At 40.5% G+C, this 24668-nt stretch overlaps 4 protein-coding genes across 13 annotated transcripts; 1 reads left to right on the forward strand and 3 right to left on the reverse strand.

Annotated features, from left to right (window-relative positions):
- Positions 1 to 509: 509 nt before the first annotated feature.
- mlh3 (mutL homolog 3 (E. coli)) lies at positions 510 to 8633 on the reverse strand. 2 transcript variants are annotated; one of them, XM_040137984.1, is made up of 12 exons: positions 5737 to 8633; positions 5473 to 5574; positions 5282 to 5361; positions 5095 to 5199; positions 4896 to 4980; positions 4738 to 4806; positions 4526 to 4634; positions 3152 to 3311; positions 3019 to 3042; positions 2838 to 2916; positions 2583 to 2734; positions 510 to 2479 (listed from the first exon to the last, which is right to left on the reverse strand). In XM_040137984.1, exons 1-12 carry the CDS (start codon positions 8282 to 8284, stop codon positions 2408 to 2410), a joined length of 3585 nt encoding a protein of 1194 aa, XP_039993918.1. In that variant the 5' UTR covers positions 8285 to 8633; the 3' UTR covers positions 510 to 2407. The 2 variants fall into 2 exon arrangements, with proteins under 2 accessions (XP_039993918.1, XP_039993919.1); XM_040137985.1 differs by lacking the exon at positions 5473 to 5574.
- Positions 8634 to 9811: 1178 nt separating this feature from the next.
- Positions 9812 to 15037, forward strand: LOC120795193 (zinc finger C2HC domain-containing protein 1C-like). Of its 5 annotated transcripts, XM_040136857.1 has the most exons (4): positions 11907 to 12098; positions 13067 to 14421; positions 14497 to 14557; positions 14893 to 15037. In XM_040136857.1, the coding sequence occupies exons 2-4, from the start codon at positions 13184 to 13186 to the stop codon at positions 15004 to 15006; spliced, it is 1413 nt and encodes a 470-aa protein (XP_039992791.1). In that variant the 5' UTR covers positions 11907 to 12098; positions 13067 to 13183; the 3' UTR covers positions 15007 to 15037. The 5 variants fall into 5 exon arrangements, with proteins under 5 accessions (XP_039992790.1, XP_039992789.1, XP_039992791.1 ...); XM_040136856.1 differs by lacking the exon at positions 11907 to 12098 and adding an exon at positions 9812 to 9826 and having other exon boundaries at positions 13067 to 14557; XM_040136855.1 differs by having other exon boundaries at positions 11853 to 11943; positions 13067 to 14557.
- Positions 10158 to 11926, reverse strand: acyp1 (acylphosphatase 1, erythrocyte (common) type). Its single transcript, XM_040136859.1, has 3 exons — positions 11810 to 11926; positions 11515 to 11602; positions 10158 to 10562 (listed from the first exon to the last, which is right to left on the reverse strand). The coding sequence occupies exons 2-3, from the start codon at positions 11593 to 11595 to the stop codon at positions 10347 to 10349; spliced, it is 297 nt and encodes a 98-aa protein (XP_039992793.1). The 5' UTR covers positions 11596 to 11602; positions 11810 to 11926; the 3' UTR covers positions 10158 to 10346.
- A 387-nt stretch (positions 15038 to 15424) lies between the features above and the next one.
- LOC120795192 (serine/threonine-protein kinase Nek9) lies at positions 15425 to 23682 on the reverse strand. Of its 5 annotated transcripts, none has more exons than XM_040136851.1 (23): positions 22929 to 23682; positions 22097 to 22274; positions 21946 to 22001; positions 21797 to 21867; positions 21578 to 21683; positions 20879 to 21010; positions 20674 to 20784; positions 20456 to 20520; positions 20276 to 20326; positions 19971 to 20163; positions 19741 to 19885; positions 19441 to 19641; positions 19229 to 19275; positions 18950 to 19111; positions 18749 to 18857; positions 18502 to 18663; positions 18178 to 18345; positions 18042 to 18095; positions 17728 to 17915; positions 17455 to 17613; positions 17217 to 17321; positions 17079 to 17132; positions 15425 to 16993 (listed from the first exon to the last, which is right to left on the reverse strand). In XM_040136851.1, exons 1-23 carry the CDS (start codon positions 23112 to 23114, stop codon positions 16817 to 16819), a joined length of 2880 nt encoding a protein of 959 aa, XP_039992785.1. In that variant the 5' UTR covers positions 23115 to 23682; the 3' UTR covers positions 15425 to 16816. The 5 variants fall into 5 exon arrangements, with proteins under 5 accessions (XP_039992785.1, XP_039992783.1, XP_039992784.1 ...); XM_040136849.1 differs by having other exon boundaries at positions 18036 to 18095; XM_040136850.1 differs by having other exon boundaries at positions 18749 to 18860; positions 22929 to 23681.
- Between the last annotated feature and the right edge of the window lie 986 nt (positions 23683 to 24668).

Raw genomic sequence — 24668 nt, forward strand, 5'->3', positions numbered from 1 at the left:
CCTGTATAATATTTTTGTTCAATTCCATGTTTTTAGACTTTTTCGGCCCTTGGCCCTTTATATTTTTTAATTTTTACACTCTAAAAAACACCTTATCTGGGAAGCCATGGTTGGGCATTAATATCTTGAATAGTATTGTTCCTCACCAAACTTTGTAGGATGGAAGTCAAACATGTTCTCCGTATGACTGAACAGTGGAAAGCCTGTAGTGCATACCTATTGATTTTCTATAAAGGCCCCAGATTTGGAAAAAAAAAAGTGCAAAATTCCTAAAATAGAGGGATACTGAAGGTATTATAAACCCATTTTCTGCACCCATATGATATCAGCCTTTTTTTTTTTCCTCAAATGCAATCTATTAATTGTGTGCCAACATTTGAGGTGTCTATCACTAATGAACATAAAGGTATTAAGAATAAAACAAGCCGAGGTGGCATATTTTGGTCATTTTCATTGGACCATACCCCATATGTGGGGTAGCTAGAAGGAACACGAAAATGTATGTGGAAATAGCTTAATATATGGTCTTTTAGTGTACAAAGAGCCAGTGTCCTTCCATGTTCCCTTCATAGATCGGTACACACAGTTAAAGGCACTGTTTTACCTCTAGGAAAAAAAATGTCCTACTTATGTGTGTCCCAGCCTCTGAAATATTGACTGCAGTAAAGGCTCACTTTACTATAGGTCATTAATGCAAGCTGCAGTATATCCTTTACTCATTATAGAAAAGGCCATTAACTCTGATAGATGCTATACTCAATGGAGTGGTTATATTTTATATTCCATATTTATAAGATACTCAATAAAACCCTTCAATAACTTAATTGAAAATTATGTGCAATGTAGCAAATTATGTACTATATAATTATGTACTTACATGTGATGAAAACTATTATCCCTAAACCATATAATTTGAACAATAGGACTGAATTGCTCTGTGCTTTCTTGATCACATGTCAGGGCATATAATGATGATTTCACTGTGTGGACATGTTTCAACATGCGTGTCAGTGCAATTTCCATATATAGCTTTCAAACATGCACACTGTAAAATTACATGTATAAACACACCCAACCTTTTATGAGGAACCACATTTAGGTACTCCCAATGGATACTTCCCTTTCAGGATACCACTTAGTCCTCCTTATACCAGAGGTTTAATCAAAATATTTCACTCATTTTCAATATCCGGGACCTTACCGGAGACACAGTTCCCATCTCAAATGCCCTCTATTCCAATGAACAGACTGAAAACATGTTTTTCCTTTATTTCTTACAATTCCTATGACACAGGAATTCAATAATCATGAAGATATTGAGGTTAAAAATATGTAGTCTTGAAATGGACGTTTGTCTGCCATAGGTAAAATATCTCAAATCTGTGTCTATTTTTGTATGAAGGACAAACGGTAGGACACGTGGCACTTCTTACCCTTAATAACCGTACATCAAGAGATTTCCATGTACATTTTTATGTTCCTCGTAGCTAATACCATACCATTTTGGTCCCATGAAAATGACCAAAAATGCTACTGCTCTTTGTTTTATTTTTAATATCTTCATGTTCATTAGCGGTAAAGACCTCAATTATTGGTACAAAATTAATAAAAGATTGTATTTGCATGAAAAATAATGATTGATACCAAATTGGGGCAAAAATGTGGGTTTGTGGTACCCTCAATATAACCCTCATTGAGGGATTTTGCACTTTGTTTTTTTTTTAACGAATCTAGGGCCCTAAGAAATAAAATCACATGCAGTACAGGCTTTTAATGGTTTTGGCATCCAGAAAATATGTGTCTTCCATCCTACAAACTGTGGTTAGGCTAGGAACAATACCTGTCAAGATATTGACAGGTATTGTTCAGGTATTGTTCCTACATGGCTTCCCAGATAACGTGTTTTTGAGACTATAAATAATAATAATAATAATAATAATATTAATAATAATAATAAATAATATCAAGGGCTGAAAAAAATCTGAAAACATAGGATTTGAACAAAAATATTTTTACAGGCCTTGGCTTTGGGACCCATCCATGATATAGACAAGATCTGAACAAAATCTGAGATGGTGCTGCAAAAAACCTTGTCTGATTTGAGACGGAATGACACTTATATTGTTATTACAATGTGCCTTTTGCTGCTTTTCTGATGATGCATCACATTTCATCAATATCAATTTACTTTAGTATTTCCTATGTTTTAATTTATGACAATATGTTATTTATATAAATACTAAACTAAAAGTATTTACAGTTGCTTTACTCCAAAACAAATGATTTCAACTGCAGGGCTTTTATGGAAATATGTCTATTTAAGTCATTTAAAAAGTTGATTTTTTTATGTGTTACGATTCATTTTGTTGACAATAAACTACACATTTAAAATAAAATACACACCCACTTATCTATTAACACATAGTTCCCCAGCTTTATGCATTCTTCTCAGCTTTTGGAGGTTGGGTTTCTGTAATTCCTGCAGAGACAAGAATGCTTAGTCACCACCAGATTGCTGTGCTGAACAGTGCCTCGAATACTACATTTAGTTCAAAGTTCAGTGTGCTACTCCATTCTAGTACCTTCTGGTCTTTGTCCAGATGGAGGATGTCTACCAGGGGAGCAATGGAAGGGCGGCCGTGGGCACACTGGAAGGGCAGCTGGCAAGAAGATAAGGATGCTACCAAGCTGTGGCATTCATCTCTGCTCAGGCTGTCGTTGAATTTGATGGCACCTGTTTAATGCACACATGTATACAAATAACAAGTATAAAGATTTCAGGTTCATCACTGCAGAAAAAATAAACTGAAGAATGGAGAGAAGTAATTTAACTTTACCATGGCATGCTAGGGAAGCAAGCACTTTCAGCACAGTGAGAGGAAAAGTTCCTCTCACTCTACCAGTTGAGCGGAGTAACTGAAATAATAAGGGAAACAATACATTTTACTCTTTATTGAATAGTATGACCCTTTCTGCACCACAAAGGTTTAGGAGGTAGAGAGGCACTTTCAAGCTTACCTCAATCTGCTCTCGAAGATACTCCTGATGTGAGATAAAGCAAAATGGTAAACATAAGGGTACAGACCTGTAGCCCTGGGCTAAATAAGCGATACAGTAAATGATCTCAATACCAAGGTTTCACAAGTCTTACCTCAACTATAGGCTTGATAACAGATGGTCTCCCACGCCTTAGCTCATTACTCTCCTTTTCCATGAAGCACAGGGGGACCTTCCCCACAAATACTTGTGGATCCGCTGCCTGTGAGAACTTCACTTCCAGGCCTAAATTCCGCAAGTGCGCCTGGCAAGACCTGTAGGAGGAAGGGGTCCACAATCAATTAAAAATACAGGAGATATTGTTATACGTCATAATAAATGCTATAATGTCTGCTATGTGAAATAAAGAGATTGGGAAAAAAGCTTAGGGAGGCTAAGCTGTATGCACTATAGTCATGGAATTAAACTGAAAGAGTCTAAAGGCTGTATGGTGCAGTTTGATAAAAATCAAAGTAAATTGATCATGTTACAACAGTACAAGGCAGAAGCACACAGCAGTGGTGAATATTGGTTTAATACATTTACAGGTTGCAGAATACACATTTTGGCAGTTACACAACCAAATCGGGCAGAACTGCAATTTAGGCTGTTCCCCTCGAAAGACAGTGTTGGCTGGATTTTTCTGACAACATTGTGAGTACAAGAAAAATACAGTCAACAAAAGCAACCTGCGTACTCAGGTTTAATGGCTTTAATGGATTTAATTGAGGCCTTTTACGCTGCATCAGGCAGGAAATCTGGCTTATGCTAATAATACAGGCTGAAATGACAAGAACATTGGAGCACTGACAGTAATGAATGATTACATGTAAGATGAAGTGCTATGCAACAGTCTTAAGACAGGAGTGAAGTGAGGCTGCATCACTGCACCCACCCTTTACCCTTTTTGTCATCTTTATTGCTACCATTCTTCACCTCATTGCCAAATCTGCTGCTGGGTGTCTCAGTTGTTGTACAGAGCAGATAGCAGGTTCTTAAACATTAACTAGTTTAAAGGAAAACTGCAGGGTAAGTAAATCCATCAAACCATGACAACATCATCACACCAAAGTAAAAAACAGCTGTGTATCCTAAACACCTTCACCAACGCATACAGGCCATGGTTCCTGAATACAGAAGACAAAGATCATGAATCAGCTATTGTACATCTAACTACTCATTAGACTCTCCGAAAAATATTTAAACGGATGGTCTATTTTTAATAAAATTTAGACCATTTTCCCTAAACCGGCAGCATTCTCTCTTGGAAATCCGATAATGATTTAGAGATTTATTCCCTCCTGACTTGCAGGCTCACAACTGTAATGGAGTGAGCTCACATGTTGAATTGGTATTGGTTGAACTGTCTTAAGATATACTTTGAACAGCTCTGTACTTTCAAAATTAGTCGTCTCTGCCTTTAAGTCAGTCTACTGTTGTTGCAGGTACTGGTGGTGTTATACCGTACATATACTGTAGATAAACACACCTAAGCAGCCTTAGCTCCTCTTCTGTTACACGTATCTCAAGAGGTGGCAAAATGCTTGATGAACACAGACGTCTCTCCCCTGATGCATCTGGGTCCTCCTCATAGGAATCTGTAAAAGCACACACAGTTATGACTATAGTATCACATCAACACCGTTAATAATTTGACATTTCATTTTCAATACCAATACTGTCTGTTTGTTTGTTTTTTACCTGCAACTAGATTTTCGAGTCGAACTCTCTCATGTGCAGCATGTTGATCCACCAGCACCAAAAGATTTCCTGCAGTTTCAATGTAAAATGCATAAATATAAAAACGCATGTGATTTCAGTAAAAATACAAATGACAAAACGGTGAAGTTCCTGACTACCTTCAGTTTCAGTGTGTGCTGCATGTTCTTCATCTTTTGTATTGATAAGACATGCGAGAAACTTCTTGTCCACTTGATGAATAACCTTTAAGGTAATTAAACAGGAGTTACTTCATAATATTAATGAAGACACAATGGTTGCAGCATTAAGAAGAACATTTTGTCAGAACATTCAATAGAAGCCAAAAGAGAAATGTGCCTTCATTGAGTGAATCATGGCCTTAGAAAAGCGGTACGGAAACAGGATGTTATGGATCTTTACAGCCAGTCCATCAGCTTGTTCACTTGATATGTCCACACCAACCTGTAGGCACAGTTCATGATTAATTATTAAAAACAACCAAAGTCTCACAAATGCATTCTAATACAAAGTAAACAGTACTTACCATAGGAGGTCGGACAAACACAGGATTATTCCATTTCGAGTACAATGAGGAAAGTGAATTGGAGCTCTCACCGACATCATCTGTGAAGGCAGACAAGAGCACATGTAAACACAAACAAGCTAGTATTCATTTAGTACATTGAGTGTCTTAGAGCCTAACAACAACTACAACTTGATCTGTCTGCGGGGTACCTTTGTCATCAAGCCCTGAACTAATCACTCTTTCTGTCCTGGATTTAGGCAGGAAGGGCAACACTAGATCCACCTGAAATGGGTAACACCTGTATTCCATCCCTACATGAACATGAAAGTAAACATGAGCACTATGGCTAATACGTGAGAACAGATGGTAAATCCATTTTCTATGTCCAATCAATCACAGTGAAGGTGTTCTTGCTTATTGATGCCCACTATATCCTGTTACTATTATGTCTATAATCATTTCTACTAACTTACCCGTTTCAGAGATGACAGCGACTGCCATATTGGTGACATCAGATGTACAGCACACTTGTGTTTCTTCAGTAGATGGGTCCTCATATTTGCTAAGCCCGGTCACTCTGTTGACGTAAACCGTCTTTCCCACAGATGTATCGTAGTGATGAAGCCAGTCACCTGATGTTGTATCCTCTTCCTTCTCAACCAATTGAGGGTTTGTATTGCACCCTGAGACTGGCTCAGGATTCAGTGCAGTTTCATAGGGACTGCCATTGTTGTTGCTGTCTTGGATATCATTACCACTACTGAGACAGGTATTGTCCGGTGAGGTAGTCCCAGGAAAGTGTGGTAACACTTTTGAACCCTCAGACCTGTGTTGTTTCAAATGGCAGAGTTTAGCTGCCAAAGATTTTTTGCCTTTATTCTGCGCTGTGACTGGTTTTAGCTTGGTGAAAACTGAGACGGCTGGTGGGCTTCGGAGAGTGTTCTGTGTCTCCTTTTTTTGCATCTGTGCAACATCACCATCTTGCAGATCTTTCTGGCAAACGAACAAACTCTGGGGATTCAACATGAGGCTGTTTGTCTGAGGAGGCCTAGCATTGTTCCGTAAACAAGTCTCCAGAGAGGGTAATTTCATTTCATTAGGTTTGCCAAATACTCTTCTAAACTTGTCAAGAGATCCAGACTCCTTACATAAAGACAACCTTTGACAGGATACAATTCTGGGAATCTTTGAGGGAATGATAGGAGCAAAGTCTTTACATCTTTTCTGACAAGATCTGTCATGGCCTGCATCCAGTGAAATTCTTGAGCGTGACTTGTTGATTTGGGATAGGTCCTGAGTCTCCAGACTTCGATGAATGAATGGATCAGACAGACTGATCTTTCTGTTACTTATTAAAGTCTGTCTCGGTCCTCCTGCATCATGACAGTCAGGTAATAATTGCTTAATACTGTTTAAATCAGGCTGAATTTGTTGAGTGATGCTGTCTGTTATACTCACATTGCTGGTTGAGGTAGTATTGTTTAGTCCCATCACGCTCTCTTTTGAAAGTTGCGGTTTTTCACTCTCTAGTTGTCTGACTGAAATATGAGAGCCTTCCCCCGCTTTACTGAACGTTGACTCCTCTTCTTCAGTAATTTCATTATCAGATGTAGGTTCCAGTTGAGCCAAATCACTCTTTGGCTCATCTGTACATTCTTTGTATACACATCCTTCACTTTGTATCTTTTCCAAGTCATTTGCAGGTATCTTTTCAGCTTCATCTTCTTTACATTCCATCAGACGGGACTCCTGGCAAACAGTGTCCTCAGAAACACAGTTATTTTTGTGCTTACGGTGAACGGATTCAGACGCCAGCTTCATTCCAATACTGCAATCTAGTTTGGAAGCACTGCTATTTGCCTGGCCACCTTCGCCACTGTTGTATCCCTCTTGGTCCGTATTGTCAGTGCCAAACAGTTCAGGAGATGCATAGTCCATGTCATCTTGAGAAAGCACAGCCACCAAGTTCTCCCTGCTCAGGAAAGCTTTCACTGCCTCTTCTATGCAGAGCAAAATGCCATCCCAATCTTTGAACTCTATTAGAGTTTTGGCAGGCTCAAGGCAAATGTCATACTCTGAGTAAGAGCATTTGATATTGATGATGTACACTCCATGCTGCTCTCGGCTTCGCTTGTGCTTTGGACTCCTGCTGACAAATTGCCCATCTGGACTGTCATTCTTCTGATTTGAGCTGCTCAGTCTGCGTAGGAGGAAATTCAACAGCTTGTGTATCCGTGTTTTCAGCAGCAGTCTGTCATTTACATACAGGAACTGTAAGCAGTTGTTGTAATGGCCCTCTCTGCCAATGTAACCAGTCACTTCAAACTGTCCACATGTGTGGCCAATTTCCCCCAATTTCTGTGCTCGCCCAAGGCTGTGTATCTGAACAAACCTGTGGTAAGTGCTTTTGGCTTTGGGAAGCTGCACCATCATGGCTTCCGTGCAGTCATTTTTCAGGGTGAAAGACACAGAGGGATGCATCAGAGAAATAGCCTCCAGTCTTTGTCTGATCCTCTCACCCTCCAGGACAGCATCCATCCTCTTCCTCCGGACTGGCATGTTGTGGAAGAAGTTACAAATGACAACAGTTGTCCCTGCAGAGGGTCGAGTCGTCTCTGCCTCGAAGACATCCAAGCCTTTGCCGTTCTTGAAAACTTTCACGTGTGTTTTCACCGACGATGTTGTCCGGGATGAGATTTCAACAAGTGTGGCTAAAGAAACTATACTCGCCAAGGCTTCTCCTCGAAAACCATACCACCGGAGGTTGTCCAGGTCTTCAATCGAGTTACATTTGCTCGTGTAGTATCGGTTTCCCACACAGTCCACGTCCTCGGCGCCCATCCCAGCGCCGTTGTCGATCACCTGAACCTTGAACGCCTCCATGTCCACCCTGACACCCACACAGGTCGCCCCGGCATCGATGCTGTTCAGGACGAGCTCCTCTACGCACTGTTGAAGGGACGGGATGGCGACACCGGAGCGAAGTTTCCCCTGAACCTCTTTGGGCAAACACTTAATCATGGTGTTCACTAAATTCAGTTCTCCTTGTATGTTTAGTCTCTTACCTGTCCCGACCTACTGCAAAGTAATAAGGTAAGTAGACAGCTGTCTGTTGCTACCTAACGTCCAATAGCATTAGCTTAACGCTAGCTAGTTCCATGAGTTCCAACGATAACGTTTTGCCTGTGACATATTAAAAAACCTCGGGTTTAACAATTCAATAAATTAGCTTATATAATTAAGAATAGAAAAACGTGCTAAAACAAACTCGGCTACTGTTTACAGTCAACGTGAAACAGAAAAAAAAAAGATGAACGTAGCCGCTAACATCCACAGCTAATAGTGCCATCTTCTGGTGTGAAGGACCTCGTCTCCGTTTTCCTTTAGTCATCGGAAAATTGCAGTCGGCTTTTAATTTACATCCCGCCACCTACTGTACGAAAGTGTCCTATCTCGTGTTTATGGGCGGACAAGGTTTTGTATTTTATGAACGGACATTTTATTATCCTTGTTTTTCCAAGTTAAATTTTGTTCAGTTAAGTATAGGTAAAATCTCACCTAATTCCTGGAGCCTAGCAAGTTTTCTCTTCTTCGCTCTTAATCTTTTGCGACTCTATTTATCACCCATCTTACATTTTGTCTGTAAGTGCTACTCTTTCATTCCTAAAAATAAAAAGTCAGTATATCCATTTACACCACACTTTTCTCTATTAAATGTTTCCTTTCAGAGGTGTATAGCTGTTAATTTTATATGCCAGCCTTGGTCTTGTGAATATTACTTCTTCTTTTCTTCCTCTCCCTCTAAACCTCTTTTTAAGTATAGCTTGTCAAGCTTGTAAAATCATCAACCCAGCAGACATTTTACACAGCAGACTATAAGCACGTGTGTTACTAATAACATTAACAATGGCTCTGTTGTATTTAAGTGTCCAAGTAAGACAAGACAGTGTGACAGTTGAGCCAGCATGCACAATGAAGGAACATGAAGCTGAAGTCGCTGAATAAAATTCAGCCATCGTCAGTTTTATTATTCACACCGGGGATTTTCCTGCAGTTTCATGTCAAAATGTCTTCTGGCAAAAAAAAGGCCTGTTAATGCAACAAACAAATCAGCTGACACAACTGGTATTTATTAGCTGTTCCTTTCACCTCTGCTTCACATTATAGCTTCAAACTAAAACCAAAAGTCTGAAAGAGAAAATATGCCTTTGTCTCTTCTTGCATTCACTCTAATCTTATAAATCTAGATTTTTTTTTTCTTTTAATCGGATCAGTTTCATCAATGTCACCAGACCATTCTGTGCCAGCACCCAGCAAAACTGTTGATCTATGACAGCTCTTTGTGATTCCTGCAGTGACATGACCGTTTCAATTGTCTTTTGAAAATATGCTGCTAAGAAGCTGGACACAGTTTATTTGGGGGACACTTGGTCTTCACAAGTATTTCTGTAATGGATCAAATGAACAGAAACTGAGATGAACTGATTCTACATCTTCTTGAAGTGTTTCTCCACAGTCATCTGCAGAGCTCAGTCCTTGCCAAACGAGGATAGCAGCATTCTGGTGAGTATTTAGTCGTTCTTCAGGCTCCCTTCAGACTCCTTCAGTCAGTTGAAGACAGTTGTGACAGATTTCAAGGTCATACCATTGCCCGTTTTCTCAGCAGGATGTTTGATGGACTATGGAATGTTTGCAAATATCCACTTCTAACAGATTTAAAGTCTCGGATAAATTATGTGGTCGCCTCCCTTAACCACTCAGTCAAGTTCTTCTAAATGCTCTTTTCTAGGTCCCGGACAAGCTTTTCTGCGTTACAGCTGATATAGCCTTTTAAAATTAATCAAATATAATATTGCTGTTACTACAATAAATATTCAAACAACGTGAAGCCTACTGAAAGGAACTTTCCATTTATTATTCCCATTTATCCATTGTAATTCCATATATTGTAGATGTTAAGGAGACCTAACATACAAACATATTTTCAACTCATTATATGAGCCACATTATAACCAATAAAAAGACTAAATAAATACCACATCTGCTTTTAAGTTAATATTACATGCACAATCTATGGATTATTTTATTTTACAATGTTAAAAGATGAGTGTTCTAGGCTGTCAACTATTTTCTCATTCTTGAAGTCCGCCTTAGTTATTTGTGACTTGGGGCTCCCAGTGGATTTCAGCCATTCTTGCATTTCTTTCACCTTGCTGTGTGGTCCTTGTAGCTGTCCCTGAACAGTTCCTGCGCCTGTGTTTTGGACCCACCCAACCAGGCCAAGCTTCTTCCCCTCTGCCTAGAAAATGAAACAGATATTAATGATGGAGAATATGGCTGGGAAAAGATTAGATGTGATTTCATAGGAGTAAAAAAAGCTGTGCAGAAATGATTGAGTACTAGTTAAGAGTCAGATCTCATGGCACTAATGGACAGAATTCTCATCGTTACCTAATAGGGATGGTCAGATCAATCCCCAAAGCATCAATACTACCAATACCAAGCCTTGTATTGAGTATCAATACTAGCATCAATAGGATCCATTCCATAAAAAACATCCATTTATTCTTAGATCATGTTCTTGCCACATGGACACTCTTCTTAACACTGCACTCTCTGCTGCTACTGTGTTCAGTGATCACCTCATTAGTTTAGAAAATTAACACAATAAGTATTTGTTATTTATTAAAAGCTGTCTGGTATTTTAAAAGGCACGTGATTAAGAAATTAACAGAATAGTTAAAAGAAATGCATAATGTTGGGCAAATCATTCAGTAGTAATTTAATTACACTAAGAATTAGCCTGTTTATGATGAATGCATCTCATAAATCATGATACGTCTCTCCCTATATGTATTAAATTAGCTTCTTTAAAAAAAAAAAAAAAAAATCAAAGATCAATATAGGCATTTATATCAGTGATTCTGGCCTTGGTATTATTTGATATCTGATCGCTCATCCCTATTGTGCAACACAAAGGAAAAAAATGGATGTGTTAAAGCTAAAAGACTTTTAACATTAAAAGGTAATTCCTGACCTTGAACATAGTAGTTATTTTAAAAAAAAAACTCAAGGTCAACTTCCTATGTTTTTACAAAGCTTTCAACCGATTCTCACGGTGTTCACCGTTAAGAATTTAATTTACTGATGAAAACACAGGAATAACCTAGGTAAAAGGACCTTGAGTTGCGGTTTTTTTTAAGTGACTATCAAGGCCAGACTGAGCTTACGAAAGCTAGTTCGACACTTACTTGAGTGTATTTCCGAAAAAATACACCCTGCACTCTTCCAAAAATTTCATAATCCACTGAAATTAAGTCTTCATTGGACATAGTGGACCTAGAAAAGGAGAAACAGGACAGTACTTGAGTGCTGTGTAATCTGTATGAGTTAGGAACCCATCATGCAGGTGCTACATTACAGCTACAAGCTATGCTAACACTATTAATTTGTGTTCAAACCATTTGGATCCTAGATAATGCATGGTTTAGCTTCATATTCAAACTGTATGAATATAAAATAGGCCACTGTCTGTAATATAATTACCTAAATCTTTTTGGGAAGCCGCGAGATGACCATCCAGCTCCGACAGATCTCCGTTTGAAAACATACGGGACTCTGCCTCAGGAAGTGAGGTTTGACTGACCAATCGGAGAACACCAGAGCCAGTTGGTTTCTAGGTAACGAATGTAATCGTTGGGAAAAGGAGGCGCAACGGCTGCTCTCCGATTTTCAGCTAAACTCGATGTTACATTTAATTTGAACGGCACACAAAAGTCAGTAAGTTTTTGATTTTAGGGATTTTAGGTCAGTTACAAATTGAGTACTTACACTGGTAAGTAGAAAGCAGCCTCGCTACATTTTTTTCCCTTGACATTGACTTCTTTCATTTGGCTAGCAAATCCAAAGAAAACAAGAAAATTCGTATCGTGTTTTGTTAAAATATTGTACTACAGATGTTTCTATCTACTTGTCCTTTTCTATTTATGCTATTCATGGAATAAGTCGCCTATGGACTCGACTAAAAAAATTTGCATGAAGATCCACTTACTCACCTGTTCTATGGTTTCCACCATAAAACATGGTCTTCATAAAATGAGCAAATGAACTAAGCTCATTTGTCACAGAACTATAGATATTTAAAGTCTCCAATACTCTGAGCACATCTCGTCCATGTTGGCTTAAAACGTGAGCGTGACTGGTCATTCTTAACTTTCTTAACAGCAGTTAAAAAAACAATCTTCACTCAAGGTCAACTTACTTGCATGTTCTGAAGCTTTTGACTGTTTCACATGGTCTTCCTCATCAGCAGACCTTAGCTGCTGATTACTTTTAAGCCAACGTGGATGAAAAATCCCAAAAGTTCTCAGAATGAGCAAATGTTATCCGCTAATGAAGACTGTGTACAGTTTGATCGAAAGCTCCAGAACAAGCCAGTATGTAAACCTAAAGTTTTTTTTTTGTTTTTTTTTTTGGTCAATTGCTGTTTTCAAGGCCAAGAATGAAGAGTCAACTTGAACCTAAGCACTTGTGCCATGACATTTTTAATTTCTATCACATGCCTTTACAGTTTTTATCTTATTAGGCTGCTTTTTCTGTATCTGCTCTGACTTCAATTTTAGACTAGAGACTAATTACACTGACTGAATTGCTTGGGTAAATTGAGACTGACTTGGGACACCTTTGTTCTTATTTGATACAAATACTCACACACCTGAGAAACCACCAAAGCCTTACACTGTTTTTTCCCTGTTCCCTTTCTCTCTTAATCCTGCTTTATTGATCTGCTTTTTTTCCCCCTAGAAATTATACAGGAAAAAACCCTCAGCGGCTGATGGGGAGGGCTCAGCTGTTTTTTGCAAAGATCTATGGAACAACAGGTCAACCTCAAAGACATGGCTTTTTGCAGCAGATGAAAACATGAGCACATACACAAGAAGAAGAATTGGCCCTCAAGGGCAGGACAACATTGCAGGACAAAGACAAGGCAATGTCTATACTCAAGCACAACATGGTGTTGTACCTGGTTGGAGAGCAGATGGAGTAGATCCCCCATTTCCAAACAAGCCTGTTAGCCACAGACGACCTCTCAACCCCAGGACACAAGACTCACTTGATCTGTATGATTTTGAAAAAATCACTATTACAAAACAACCAAGAGGCTCTTTCTTGCCCCGTGAACATCATTTAAATGGCATTAGAGAAACCTCTGGACCCCAGCATCAAAGAAAAGACTCACACAGACTGCCCTGTGGAGAACTACAGATGGCCAGAGCAATTCATGCAAAAGAGCTCATTCTACAGGAGAAGCTGTGGAAAGTTGAGGAAAAAATAAGACAAAAGATCCAGAGGGATAGTGTTGAAGCTGCTGCAGGTAACGATGAGATGAAGAGTGAGGAGGGGAGACACGACAAGGGACGAGGAGAGACGAGAAAAGCTCAGACAAAAACTAGGCTTTCTGAGCAGCCCAGGAGAGAAGCAGTGAGAAGCACAGAAATGTCAATGCAGGAAGGAAGACCAGAGGATGTTAAACAGCTTAGGAGGAATCAAAATCAGAGGAATGAGGACAGAATGAAGTATACACATGAAGAAGAGGGGGGTGGATGGAAAAGAAGGGAAATAAAAGTTGCAGAGTGCACCCAGTCAAAAAGAAAAGGAAATAAAGGAACTCATAACATCACAGTAAATAAGCAGAAAGTGAGTGGAGAGCCGAACAAATCAAGATGGGGGAGTGTGAAAGAGCATGCCAGAAAAACAGGGGATGAAAAAGATCATCACATTTGGGGAGAAGCAGGTATGAGGCCACAGGATGGAATAGAGAAAGCAAAAGAAAGGGAACAAAATAATACATCTACAGGCAATAGAGGTGGGACAAGAGAAAAGAAATATAGGGAAAGAACATGGAAGGACTTGCACTGTTCATATGATGAACAAGACATGCCTCAAATAAGTCAACAGAAAACTGCTCATAGACTGCCAAAAGAAAACCACAGAGGTGCAGAACGTAAAATATCTGTGGAATCATCTCTCCCACCAGTTTCTATCCCCTCTCATTCCAGCAGACTACAGAAGGGGGAGCTGGGACTCATGGATAGCACAGACGCCAGCTTCCAGCTTCTTCCTTGCAGAATCTGCAACAGAAAGTTTGCAAGTGAAAGGTTAGAAAGGCATGTCCAAATCTGCAAAAAGGTGAACCAATCACATCGTCAAGTCTTCAACTCCTATGTTAATAGGACCAAAGGATCTGCCATAGAGGAGTTCTGGAAAACCCACAGCAGAAGCAAGACTCCAGAGGTAGGCTAGTAACATTTATACCTCTTTAAAGGGTCGCCTTACCAATTCATCATGACATCATAGTGATGGCAAGCAATATCACCAGGGTTATCTTTGGCTTGGAGCCTACATATTTGTAACAGTCTGAGTTACAAACTGGGTGTGTAGGGTTTGTAAGGAATGTACAAGGCGAGTAATGAAAAGATCCTGTTGTTTGCTTTATGGGAAATGTAGGATTCAGTTATTTTTTTTCTCCCAATTCCCAGCTTTATGGGAATTTAACACACAACTGATTATTTTTACATGGGTATTTACTGTTTTTCAGTATTTGATGGTATTTGATGTCTTTTATTCAGACTTTACAGAAAAAGAACCAAAGACAGAACCACAAGGCAAAAACAAAGAATGTGCAGCGAGTGCAGCAGGGGCGACTCCCAGCTGGAATCTCACAGCCAAAACGGTCCAAGTGAGCCAACCCGAATGTACCCAGATGCTTTGGCCCTGGACCAGTTGAACAACAAATCCTCAGGTGTCAGCACATCAAGTCACCCATCACCATCTTGTTATTGTCAATACAACCTCTAAATTGTTTGATTTTATCCCTGAATAAAGTTTTGTTACAGATAGGTTTGGCTCTTTACAAGGATAGCACGTCAATATCAGCAAATAGAAATGGCTACAGTATATTGTAGCTTACACCGTGTGATATATTAGCTATACACATGTAACACAAGATAGCTGTTAGTTTTATTTATGGCTTTTACACAAAGCGGGAAGCAACAGTGTGACTGTGAGAGAAGGAGTGCTTGTTTATACAACTGTTACATCTCCACAATATTTGGTAAACTGTTGAAAAAAGTAAACCATATTTTAAATTCTGTCAACACATTGTATTAAAAAAAAAAAAAAAATCAACTACAAGGCACAGCATTGTCATATTTGCTCTAATTTTGGTTTCAATAGCTTGTAAGGTACTCTGACTATATTTAACATTGCATTTTACTGCATGAAAACACTGCCAGTGTTACACTGGTGAAATCCTGACAGTTCACTGACCACAACTTAACAGCTTGTAAGCTATGAGAAAGGGTTTTACACATATATTCTTTATAACACACACAATAAACAAAACCAACGGATCTCAAAACAAAAACAAAAAATTGGATATTTGCTTTCACAAATGATGCATTATTCCCCCAAACATATCAGAAAGTACCAAAGACAGATAAAATGGTTAAAAAATGCAAAAAGAAAAAACAGAGCTGCAAGGTCAGCTATATTATAAATGCTTTGAAGACCACGTTTTCCACATTCTGAGAAAACTGTTCAAGTGTTCATACTTATCACAAAGGAGATAGACCTAATTGTGCTGTGCCAACAAGAATTCAAAAGTCAAAAAAGGCAATAAGAAAAGGTAACCTACTTGTTAAAAAATGTATCAGTAGTTTCGTGTTTCACACAAATGCTCTTTATATGACAATAAAACATGCAAATTTAAAAACTATATATTTGCATGAGATAATTAGAATATGTTTGTAGTAGCTAACGTGTCTTATAAACATTACACAAAGTTTTACAGGCTATACTGTTTTTGGCACTATAACCATTTAAGAATAACAGATGAAATTAAAATAATGATCAGTAAAGTTATATTTAAGAAAGCTATGTTTTCACATTAGAAGACTGTGCCAACAAAAAGTATGGACAACATACAGGCTGCCAATCTGAACAGTTGAAAAAAAAAAAGAAAGAATCCTTAACTTTAGGAAAGGGTTTCCTATTTGCATGAGCTGGTCTTACCTGTTTCGTGATGAGTACTAATATCTGACGCACTAAGGACTGAAGCCTCAATGCTGACATCAGTAAAAGGCAACAATAATACCACCAACACATGGACTTAACATTCACATTGCACAGTAACACTGTGATCAGATTGTCTCTCGCAGGTGTCAAGGTCCGATGCTTCATGTTGAATCCAGCCAACATTTTAGTCTTTGGAGAAACTAGCTAGATCACTGCACCCAGGTTAACGCAAGTGTGCATATGAGAGTGTGCAAGGTATTATACAGTATTACATATGCAGTAAAATGTAATCATGCAACTTAAGCGCTCTGCCAAACATGTATACTGTAACGTAACCATTGTGGATGGGCATGAGGATGCGCTCTCTACTGCACCTCTAACCGAGCCTTCACTTCCCCCCTAACCGTCCTGTTTAATTCAATATGTGCTTTGAGTTGTGACACTTCTCCCATAATCTGGAATTCTGCAGGTTGAGGCTCACACATTGGCCCCTGCAGATCTGCTCCCATGGTTTGTGAATCCGCCTCCTCTTCCTCCATCCCCAGGCATACGATCAGAGTGATGGTTTCCGTTACTGTCACATCCTGCTTCCCGTAGCACTGAACAATTAATTGCCGCCCAAAGCCTCTCGTTCTCCTTCTGCTGCTCAGTGACCTAGGGACGGCAAGAACATAAGGTTACGCTGTTACTTATGCATGTGGATCAAATTTGGCTCTGAAGCGGGAGAAAAATGTCTCACCTGCTTCTCGAGCATCTGGATCCTCATCTCTTGACGAGCGATTGTCTCTCGAAGCTGCAAAAATATACTTTTCGGTTAAATACTGTTGCGATGCGAAGTTTTCATTAGTTTGTGATTTGCACTGTGTAAATTTGATACCTGTGTGACCTCACTGCTAGCATTGCAGCATACACCCGATTCTCCTTTTTTGCAGACGTGAGCATCCCCCAGTCCATTGACAGTATCACAGCTCATTCGTTTAGTCTGTGGAGACAACCGGAGAGGAATAAGTCCGGAGTGGACATGAACAGCGGTAATGTGAAATTTTGGAATTTTTTTATTTGGAGTACATAATTAAAGTCTAGATCAGTGCAGACAACAGCTATGTCGGCATTACCGATAGGTCTTTTTTACTGCTGACTGCTGCTGCTGCAGCCTTCAGCTCTTTCAGCTCGTCATAAGGTAAAGTGATGCTCTCGGAGAAAGACGAGAGCTGGTCAGGAGTGGTTGGCTCAGAGTCTTCCGGCATTGGGATGAACTCTGCGTCCTCAAGCTCCTGTTGGACGAGAACCTTGCTGAATTAGAACACTGGGAGTCTCCATTCAGATGCTTTCATCTTATCATTCAAACAAAAGATACTTTATTCCTTGATGCTTTCATGATAACAAACCTTTCTAAGCCAGAGAGGGCACGAGCTGTCCCCAGTCTGATTTGCCATTGACATAATTGGGGTCTCCATGAGGCACTCCTCTGTATTAACCTCCAGTGTACCCCCAAGACCCCTGTCACGACACATCGTCTCCGCACCAGGCTCTATGTCGAGATCAACTGTGGATGTAGACACCTCCTGGCCCAGTCCTTTATTCATACAGACAGTGATAACACACACAAACAATGCAGACTTGAAAACTTAGACTTGTTCTTCTGGCAAAGAAAATGAATCAATACACAAATCAGTGACCGAAGAAAAGCATTTACCACTACCGATTGATACTCCACTGCTGTTAGAGCGAATAGTTTTGGAGTTGAGCACTTTCTCTGCAAAGAAGAAAATGTGTTTATTAGACGGCTGGCTGCTTGCCCCAGTATACTGTGCAGTGGTTAGGTTCTGATTACTAACCCATTATGATAATTGTATGCCAGCCACGGCAAGAGAGGTCAGGTACATGATGGAGAGAACCAAATATGGGCCTTGGCATGGCGGGGCAAACCTCTGAACCAAATCCCTTATCAGGGGGCATCCCAAGTCGCCCGTTTCCTGCATTTCCCCACGCAAAGATGTGATTGTCTGAAAGGAGAAAAAAAAAAAAAAAGATAATGAAAAACGCACAGGACAAAAAGTCTGCAGTGTTCTCTTCCAGGGAGAAATTGAATTGTCACGCAATCAGAAAAAATTATAGATATTATTGCCATAGATGCACTGCAGCACTGTATGTGTTCTTACCCTCAGTGGCTGCAATGGTGAAGCCATCTCCACATGACACTTTAGTCACTGTCTTTCCTCCAAAGGGCCCAACAAGGAGTTGGACACCCTGGTGTTTCTTGAAGTCTTTCACACCCAGCTGTCCGTACTTGTTGCAACCAAAGGTGATCAGACGACCACGTTCTGTAAAGCCAGAAATCTTATCAAATAACATTGCTTTGAAATGGGGACAATTTGCAAGAGAAATATCAGCTTGATTTTACAGTACCGTCAATTGCAGCTGTATGGGTCTTCCCTGGAGCTATGACCTGGATCGTGAACCGCGACAGCTGCTTTACCAAGGTCAGTGTGGTGATGTACGGGATCCCCTGGTAACCCTGCTGTGGTGTACAGGAAAACGAACATATAAACATGGCTCCATCACCCAAAGTTGCTAAATTAATACAGTCCTTTAAGTATAACCCAGCACCTCTCCGGGGTGGTTTTTGAGACCGGAGATTCCCTGGTTCAGACCCAGCTTGTTGTATTCATTGTTTCCACATGCTAAGACTTTGCCATTTTCTGTCAAATAAAAGGTTCCATCACTGCCACATGACACCGAGGAGATGATGGCACCTTTAGGGATCTCCACCTGTGAAAACCAGAAAACGGGCAGTACTTAAGATTATTTTATCATATTGCTTGAAACACTTTGTATCTAACTAGCTCCTGTAAGGCTTTAGGACCAGAACAGGGGACAAAGTCTTACTTGCATCGGAGAAGAGAAGTCATCCTCACATTCCAGGCCGAGACGCCCTGCAGCAGGAAAATAGAGCAATTTTGACAAGGAACACTTAACATGACTATGTTAAAAGGGCCACTGTCTCCACCTGCTGGCTACAGTTATAACAGCAAAAACAACCTGACAGACGCTTAATGACATCAGCTCAAAACAGCACTATATAGAGCAACTCTATGTACCATACTCTCCGCATCCCCAGGAGTAGATTTCCCCACTCTGAGTCAGGATCACCACGTGGTTGTCCCCACACGAAACCTGACGGACGGGCCGCTCCTCAAAAAACTCCAAAAGCACTGGCTCCAAAATCTCAACTCCGAGCTCGCCCTCCACTCCAATGCAGCCGTAATAGTCTGACCCAAACATGTACATCTGGTCCTCATCTGCAAAGGCAGCGGCAGCAGCGTGTTCATTAGAAGAAATGTGACTTAAATTTCTTCCACCTGAAGTTCCGGTTTTCACAGGAAGCTTTCTTCACTCACCGGTGATACAGGCAGTGAAGTCAGCCCCACATGCCACCTGTCGGATGGCCTTCCCCTGAAGCTTCTCCACCCTCTTTGGCTGCCGGTAGGAGGCCTGGTCTCCATGCCCCAGCTGGCCCACCATCTTGGCTCCGCCTTGGACATTCTGGACAGAAAGTTGAGAAAGTTTCTTGTAGTGATGCAAAACTAGATTCATTGTATCTGTCCCAGAGTGATATATAAATACTCACAGCCCAAGTGTACAGCTCCTTCTCCACTGTAACCACTGCGAAGTGACTCTCTCCCGCACACACATGTTGGGCACTGCTGCCACCTTTAAATGTGTCCAGTTTCTGGGGGGTGAACTTCCCTCCCCCCCAGAAGTACACCTCCCTCGAGCGGGTGGTCACCACGGCAACAGGGGTTTCAGTAACTGTACTCAACCTGTGATACGGCCAGGACAACAAATCAGATATATACTACAAAGTCATACTTAAGGGACAACAGATTACAGGCTTTTACAAAGGAGAATATTAAACAAGTGTTAACGACTCACTTGGGTTTCTTCATTGCTGAATTCAGCAGGGCAACTCGCTCTTCATGCTCCCTAACAGAGAATGAAGTTGTCATGGGTGTTTTTACTGTAAATTCATTGCATCCAACAGAATCTAAAATATTTGCTTCATAAGGAAATTTAAAAAAAAAAACAACACTATTTTCCTTTCAACTAACTTACTGTCGGCAGCAAGAGATGAACGGCTGGTCGAGAATCTGCCAAGCTGTAGGCCTCTTTGCAGGATCCTGCGACACAAAAAGAACCCAGGAACTTAACATTGATATCCTTCACAGAGGCCAGCTTTTTGTTAAGCATGCTGTATTATCTCTGGCATCAAACCTTATGTTGTGTAATTATTAGAAACAACACCCTCCTCTGATTTTTCCCCCCTCACTCACTTGATCAAGGCACTCATACACCAGCTTGATCAATGCAGACGAATAAACATCTGAGTTCACTTCCATCGTCCAGTTGCCCTGGACTATTTTCACACAGAGGTTCAGAGGGTTCTGTATGGACACAGACAGAATTAATTCATTCTAGGGAAATAAATCCAATTTTCTGATTAATGCAAATAATTAAAACTATTTCTAGCAAACCTACCGTTGCGTCAAACGTTCTTGTAAGAGTTAAGACTTCAAAAAGTACACAACCCATGGCCCAGATGTCTGATTTAAAGTTGTACTTTGCTCCCTGGCACAATTCAGGTGACATGTAATAGGGAGTCCCCACACACTGGATTTACAGAGGAAGAAAAAGTGCAAAAAGAAGATCATTAGCATATATATCTCGAGCTGATGCAGAGGGAGCTATGCTATGTAACTGTGTAGTGCTCTACCTCAAATAATGAGTATTTGCAAAGTAAATTTGCAGTCAGTGATTAGCCCCAGCCTCGTACAGTCTGATCTACTCTACCATCTGGATTCACATCGAACAACCAGAGTATCCAAGGTGATGACAGAATATTAACTGTACACACCCACTGTTAACTTGTAAGATATGTGTTTCCGTCTCACTGTGTTGGCTGTGATGAACTAAACAACAATTATACCTCAGTTTCAAAGTTTCAAACCATGCTTTTCTCTGGATTTATACCGACTGTGCCGCCACACATAATGAGGCAGCACCTGAAAAGCAAGGGCATGCGCAAACTCAGGAACCACATTACCACTACAGCAAAAGAGCCGATAGATTGGAAGAGAGTATTTAACCACTGTGTAACATTCAGGTAACAGTCGCTAAATCACAGCCTCCTGGTTTAAGATGTTGGGGGGGGAAAAAAAAAAAAAAATCACAACTTACAGTCTCTGCCATCGAAAACTCAGAGTCTAGCTTCTTTGCGAGGCCATAGTCGCCCAGCTTAATGAGGTCAGTCTTGGTCAGGAAAATGTTCAGAGTTTTGATATCTCTGCAAGAAAAACAAAACGGTTCCATTACAAAAAAAGACCATTGTTAGAAACAAAACAGAAAGTCATGTGACCTACCTTCAATATGGCCATAAAAATGGGCTGAACATCTAACCTGTGTAATATCCCAGCCTTGTGAATGTAGGCCACTGCTGAGGCAATTTGGTACAGGTACCATATGACCACCTAAAGGAACATGTTAAATGTGAGGGTATGATAGTCTGTTGTGCATGTAATAAAAGGCCTGCAATGTCGCACTCATACCTCTTCAGTGAAAAGTTTCCCCTTCCGTTGGTTGATTTTATCATACAGATTTCCTCCTGTGACGACAAGGCCATTTATCATTCTGTCGCTGCTGAACGGCATTCAAACTAATCTCGATCAAATCTTCAGGGTGGACACCGCATTTTCTTACCATTGCAATACTCCAACTCGATGAGCAGAGTGTTTTTATCCATGAAGTGATTGAAGTAGGCTATGATGTTGTTGTGCTCCAGGATGGAGAGGATGCTGATTTCGTTCATGACATCTCTGCGCTCCTTTTCGGAGAGTGAGTTCAGGTCCACCTCCTTCCATACCACCAGAGAGTTGTCCTAGGGGGAAGCCAGAGGGGACATCTCATTGAGTAATACTAGTGAGAGTCCAAAAAGAGGGTATCCCAGATGACAGAAAGCATACGATTATGTTTCTCTACTGTTATATCTACCTGCTTACAGGATAGACAGACAAGGAAAATCTTCTTTGGCGATATATAATTAGTTCCGAATACATTTTCCTGGAGGAAGGGGTGGTGTGATAAGGTCTGCAAAGCCCTACACTGCAGTGTGTGTGGGTTAAGGAGCAAGGCATGGGAGAGCCATTTATCTTGTTCGTACCCAAGAATTTCTCACAGGGGTATGGAAACAGAGGAACAGTGAGCAATTCAGTTAGCCAGACACATACGGTAACAGTCAATCACAATAGCCCATGCAGAAAAAAAGATGGGGCACTATTGAGTAGACGTTTCTGATATGTGTAATGAGGGTGTTTTCAAGGTAAGCAGGGGTTCTCATCATTTTTGGATGAAGACCACATGTTCCCCATGCCATGTTGTTGTTGTTGTTGTTGTTACAGTGAGGATAAAGGTCTTCACCTAAGGGTTTCAACAACAAAGTGTGCATGGAGGAGACTGGCTGTTCCGTGGCATAATGTCTATACCCTGCCTTTTAAACAACAGACAACTGTGCTGGGACTGCAGCCCCACTTACCTCTGTTCTTCTGTACAGAGTTGCTTCACCAAACGCCCCTCTCCCGAGGATCCGGATAGGAATGTAATGCAGCTTTTCCTCTTCGCCATTAAATGTGCCCGACGCCGATCGCTCATTAACCACGGACCCGCCGCCCAAATCAGAATTTAGCGAGTCGAAATGTCTCTCATAGTCCTGTAGTGACATTTCTGTTTAGGGACTTGTTAGCCAGTGGCAGTGATGGAAATAACCCGACCAGGCCTAACGACGGCTCTTTCTGAAAGACTGCTACAAGACCATGCAGACGTCTAACATGTTACCCGTGTCGGCCGGAAAAAAGGCCTGTCTAGGTGCGAGTAATAACTAGCTCCCTCACGGCCACTTAAAACATAAAATGTGAGAAAAGTACAACGCAGCAAAATGCGTGCAACTACAGTAGTTGCACCAGTGTCAAGTCCAACACGGCAACAGTCAGGACGTTAAGCCAACTTGTTTTAATTTTCAGAGTAAAACGCCTACCTGCGGGCGTGTTGTGGCGTATTTTACGATGAAATCCAGGAGTGCGCGTTTCCGGTAATGTTTAGCCGCCCGTTCTGCTTGACTTGGATAACAGGAACTAGAGGAAAGTACAGCGCCGCCTGTCACACTAAAATCCTGAACTGCGATGGAAATGTCACCCCACTAAAAACGGGTCGAGTAAGTCTGCCTAACAAATACACAACTACACGACTGCGTGAAGTTGGTTGGACTGGTCTGACACTCTACTAAGAGGCGACAACAGTGAAAAAAAAATTGTCCATCCTTTCCTGGCGCTCTGACCCGGAACCTGTCAAATTAAACTGTCTCCTTGCCTGGAGGCTTTGCATGTAATATGTGTGCATTATTACAGCGAGTATAAATTAAAATAATGGCAATTTAAGTACCATACATATAGCCGTCCACATTCATTTCAAAGTTTTAGTCCACAGTTTTTAACGTCAAACCAAATTTTCAGGACTGATGTGTTTCAGTGTGACACTAATTTTACTGATGCTATGACAATTCAAACGTCTTTACCATAGGGGTTTGTAATGTGGGTAAAATCCTGTCACGCTATGAATAATTTCATATTTAGATATCAATATATATTATTATATATATGGAATTTTTTGGAAAATCAATTGAATAACTCTTAATAGATAAGATAACTAGATAGGAATATATGATTTTAGCTGGTCCATCAAATTAAATATCTGACAAAGCAGGGCACCAAGGTATTACAATACTACAAAAAAATATATGTATATAAAAATCCAATATCGTCATAAAGCTGTTCTGCTCATTGATTTAAAACATTGCCAACAATAGTCTTCTATCAGATATATTAAAGGGAGAGCTGCCATACGTGACTATGGCTTTATTTTAAAGCAGCACACGCAGCAGGGGGGATTCCATTAAAAATCTGCCACAACCTGATCACAAATCACAAATCAGGCTTCTAGATGTACAGCAGTTCACATCACCTATATAGATCTTTGCCCCATGTGGACGGCACGTTAGAGACCACCAGAGCAAACTCTGTGAATCAGTGTGAACCAGATCGTGTCACAGGATTTTCCCCCTTATGTCCATCAGTAGGCCTTTCCTTATGACCTTAAAATAACAGAGTGTCAAAGATTTTAAGGAGAAACTTTCAAATAAAGTTACAGTTATGTAATATTGACGGAGCAGCCACCTCACACAGAACCTTGAGGCGGATGGGCTACAACAGCAGAAGACCAT

Source organism: Xiphias gladius, chromosome 10 (genome assembly GCF_016859285.1).
Source record: "Xiphias gladius isolate SHS-SW01 ecotype Sanya breed wild chromosome 10, ASM1685928v1, whole genome shotgun sequence".
Lineage (NCBI taxonomy): Eukaryota > Metazoa > Chordata > Actinopteri > Istiophoriformes > Xiphiidae > Xiphias > Xiphias gladius.

Coding starts and splice junctions, on each gene's coding strand:
- mlh3 (XM_040137984.1), bottom strand. CDS start 8,284: ATGATTAAGTGTTTGCCCAAAGAGGTTCAGGGGAAACTTCGCTCCGGT. Junction 5,575..5,736: donor CGCTGTCATCTCTGAAACGG/GTAAGTTAGTAG, acceptor ATGTTCATGTAG/GGATGGAATACAGGTGTTAC. Junction 4,807..4,895: donor AGCACACACTGAAACTGAAG/GTAGTCAGGAAC, acceptor TTGAAACTGCAG/GAAATCTTTTGGTGCTGGTG.
- acyp1 (XM_040136859.1), bottom strand. CDS start 11,595: ATGTCCAATGAAGACTTAATTTCAGTGGATTATGAAATTTTTGGAAGA. Junction 10,563..11,514: donor TTTTTCGGAAATACACTCAA/GTAAGTGTCGAA, acceptor TTCATTTTCTAG/GCAGAGGGGAAGAAGCTTGG.
- LOC120795193 (XM_040136856.1), top strand. CDS start 13,184: ATGAGCACATACACAAGAAGAAGAATTGGCCCTCAAGGGCAGGACAAC. Junction 14,558..14,892: donor GCAGAAGCAAGACTCCAGAG/GTAGGCTAGTAA, acceptor TCTTTTATTCAG/ACTTTACAGAAAAAGAACCA.
- LOC120795192 (XM_040136847.1), bottom strand. CDS start 23,114: ATGTCACTACAGGACTATGAGAGACATTTCGACTCGCTAAATTCTGAT. Junction 20,785..20,878: donor CAAGAACGTTTGACGCAACG/GTAGGTTTGCTA, acceptor GTGTCCATACAG/AACCCTCTGAACCTCTGTGT. Junction 19,112..19,228: donor ACTTCTCTTCTCCGATGCAA/GTAAGACTTTGT, acceptor TGGTTTTCACAG/GTGGAGATCCCTAAAGGTGC.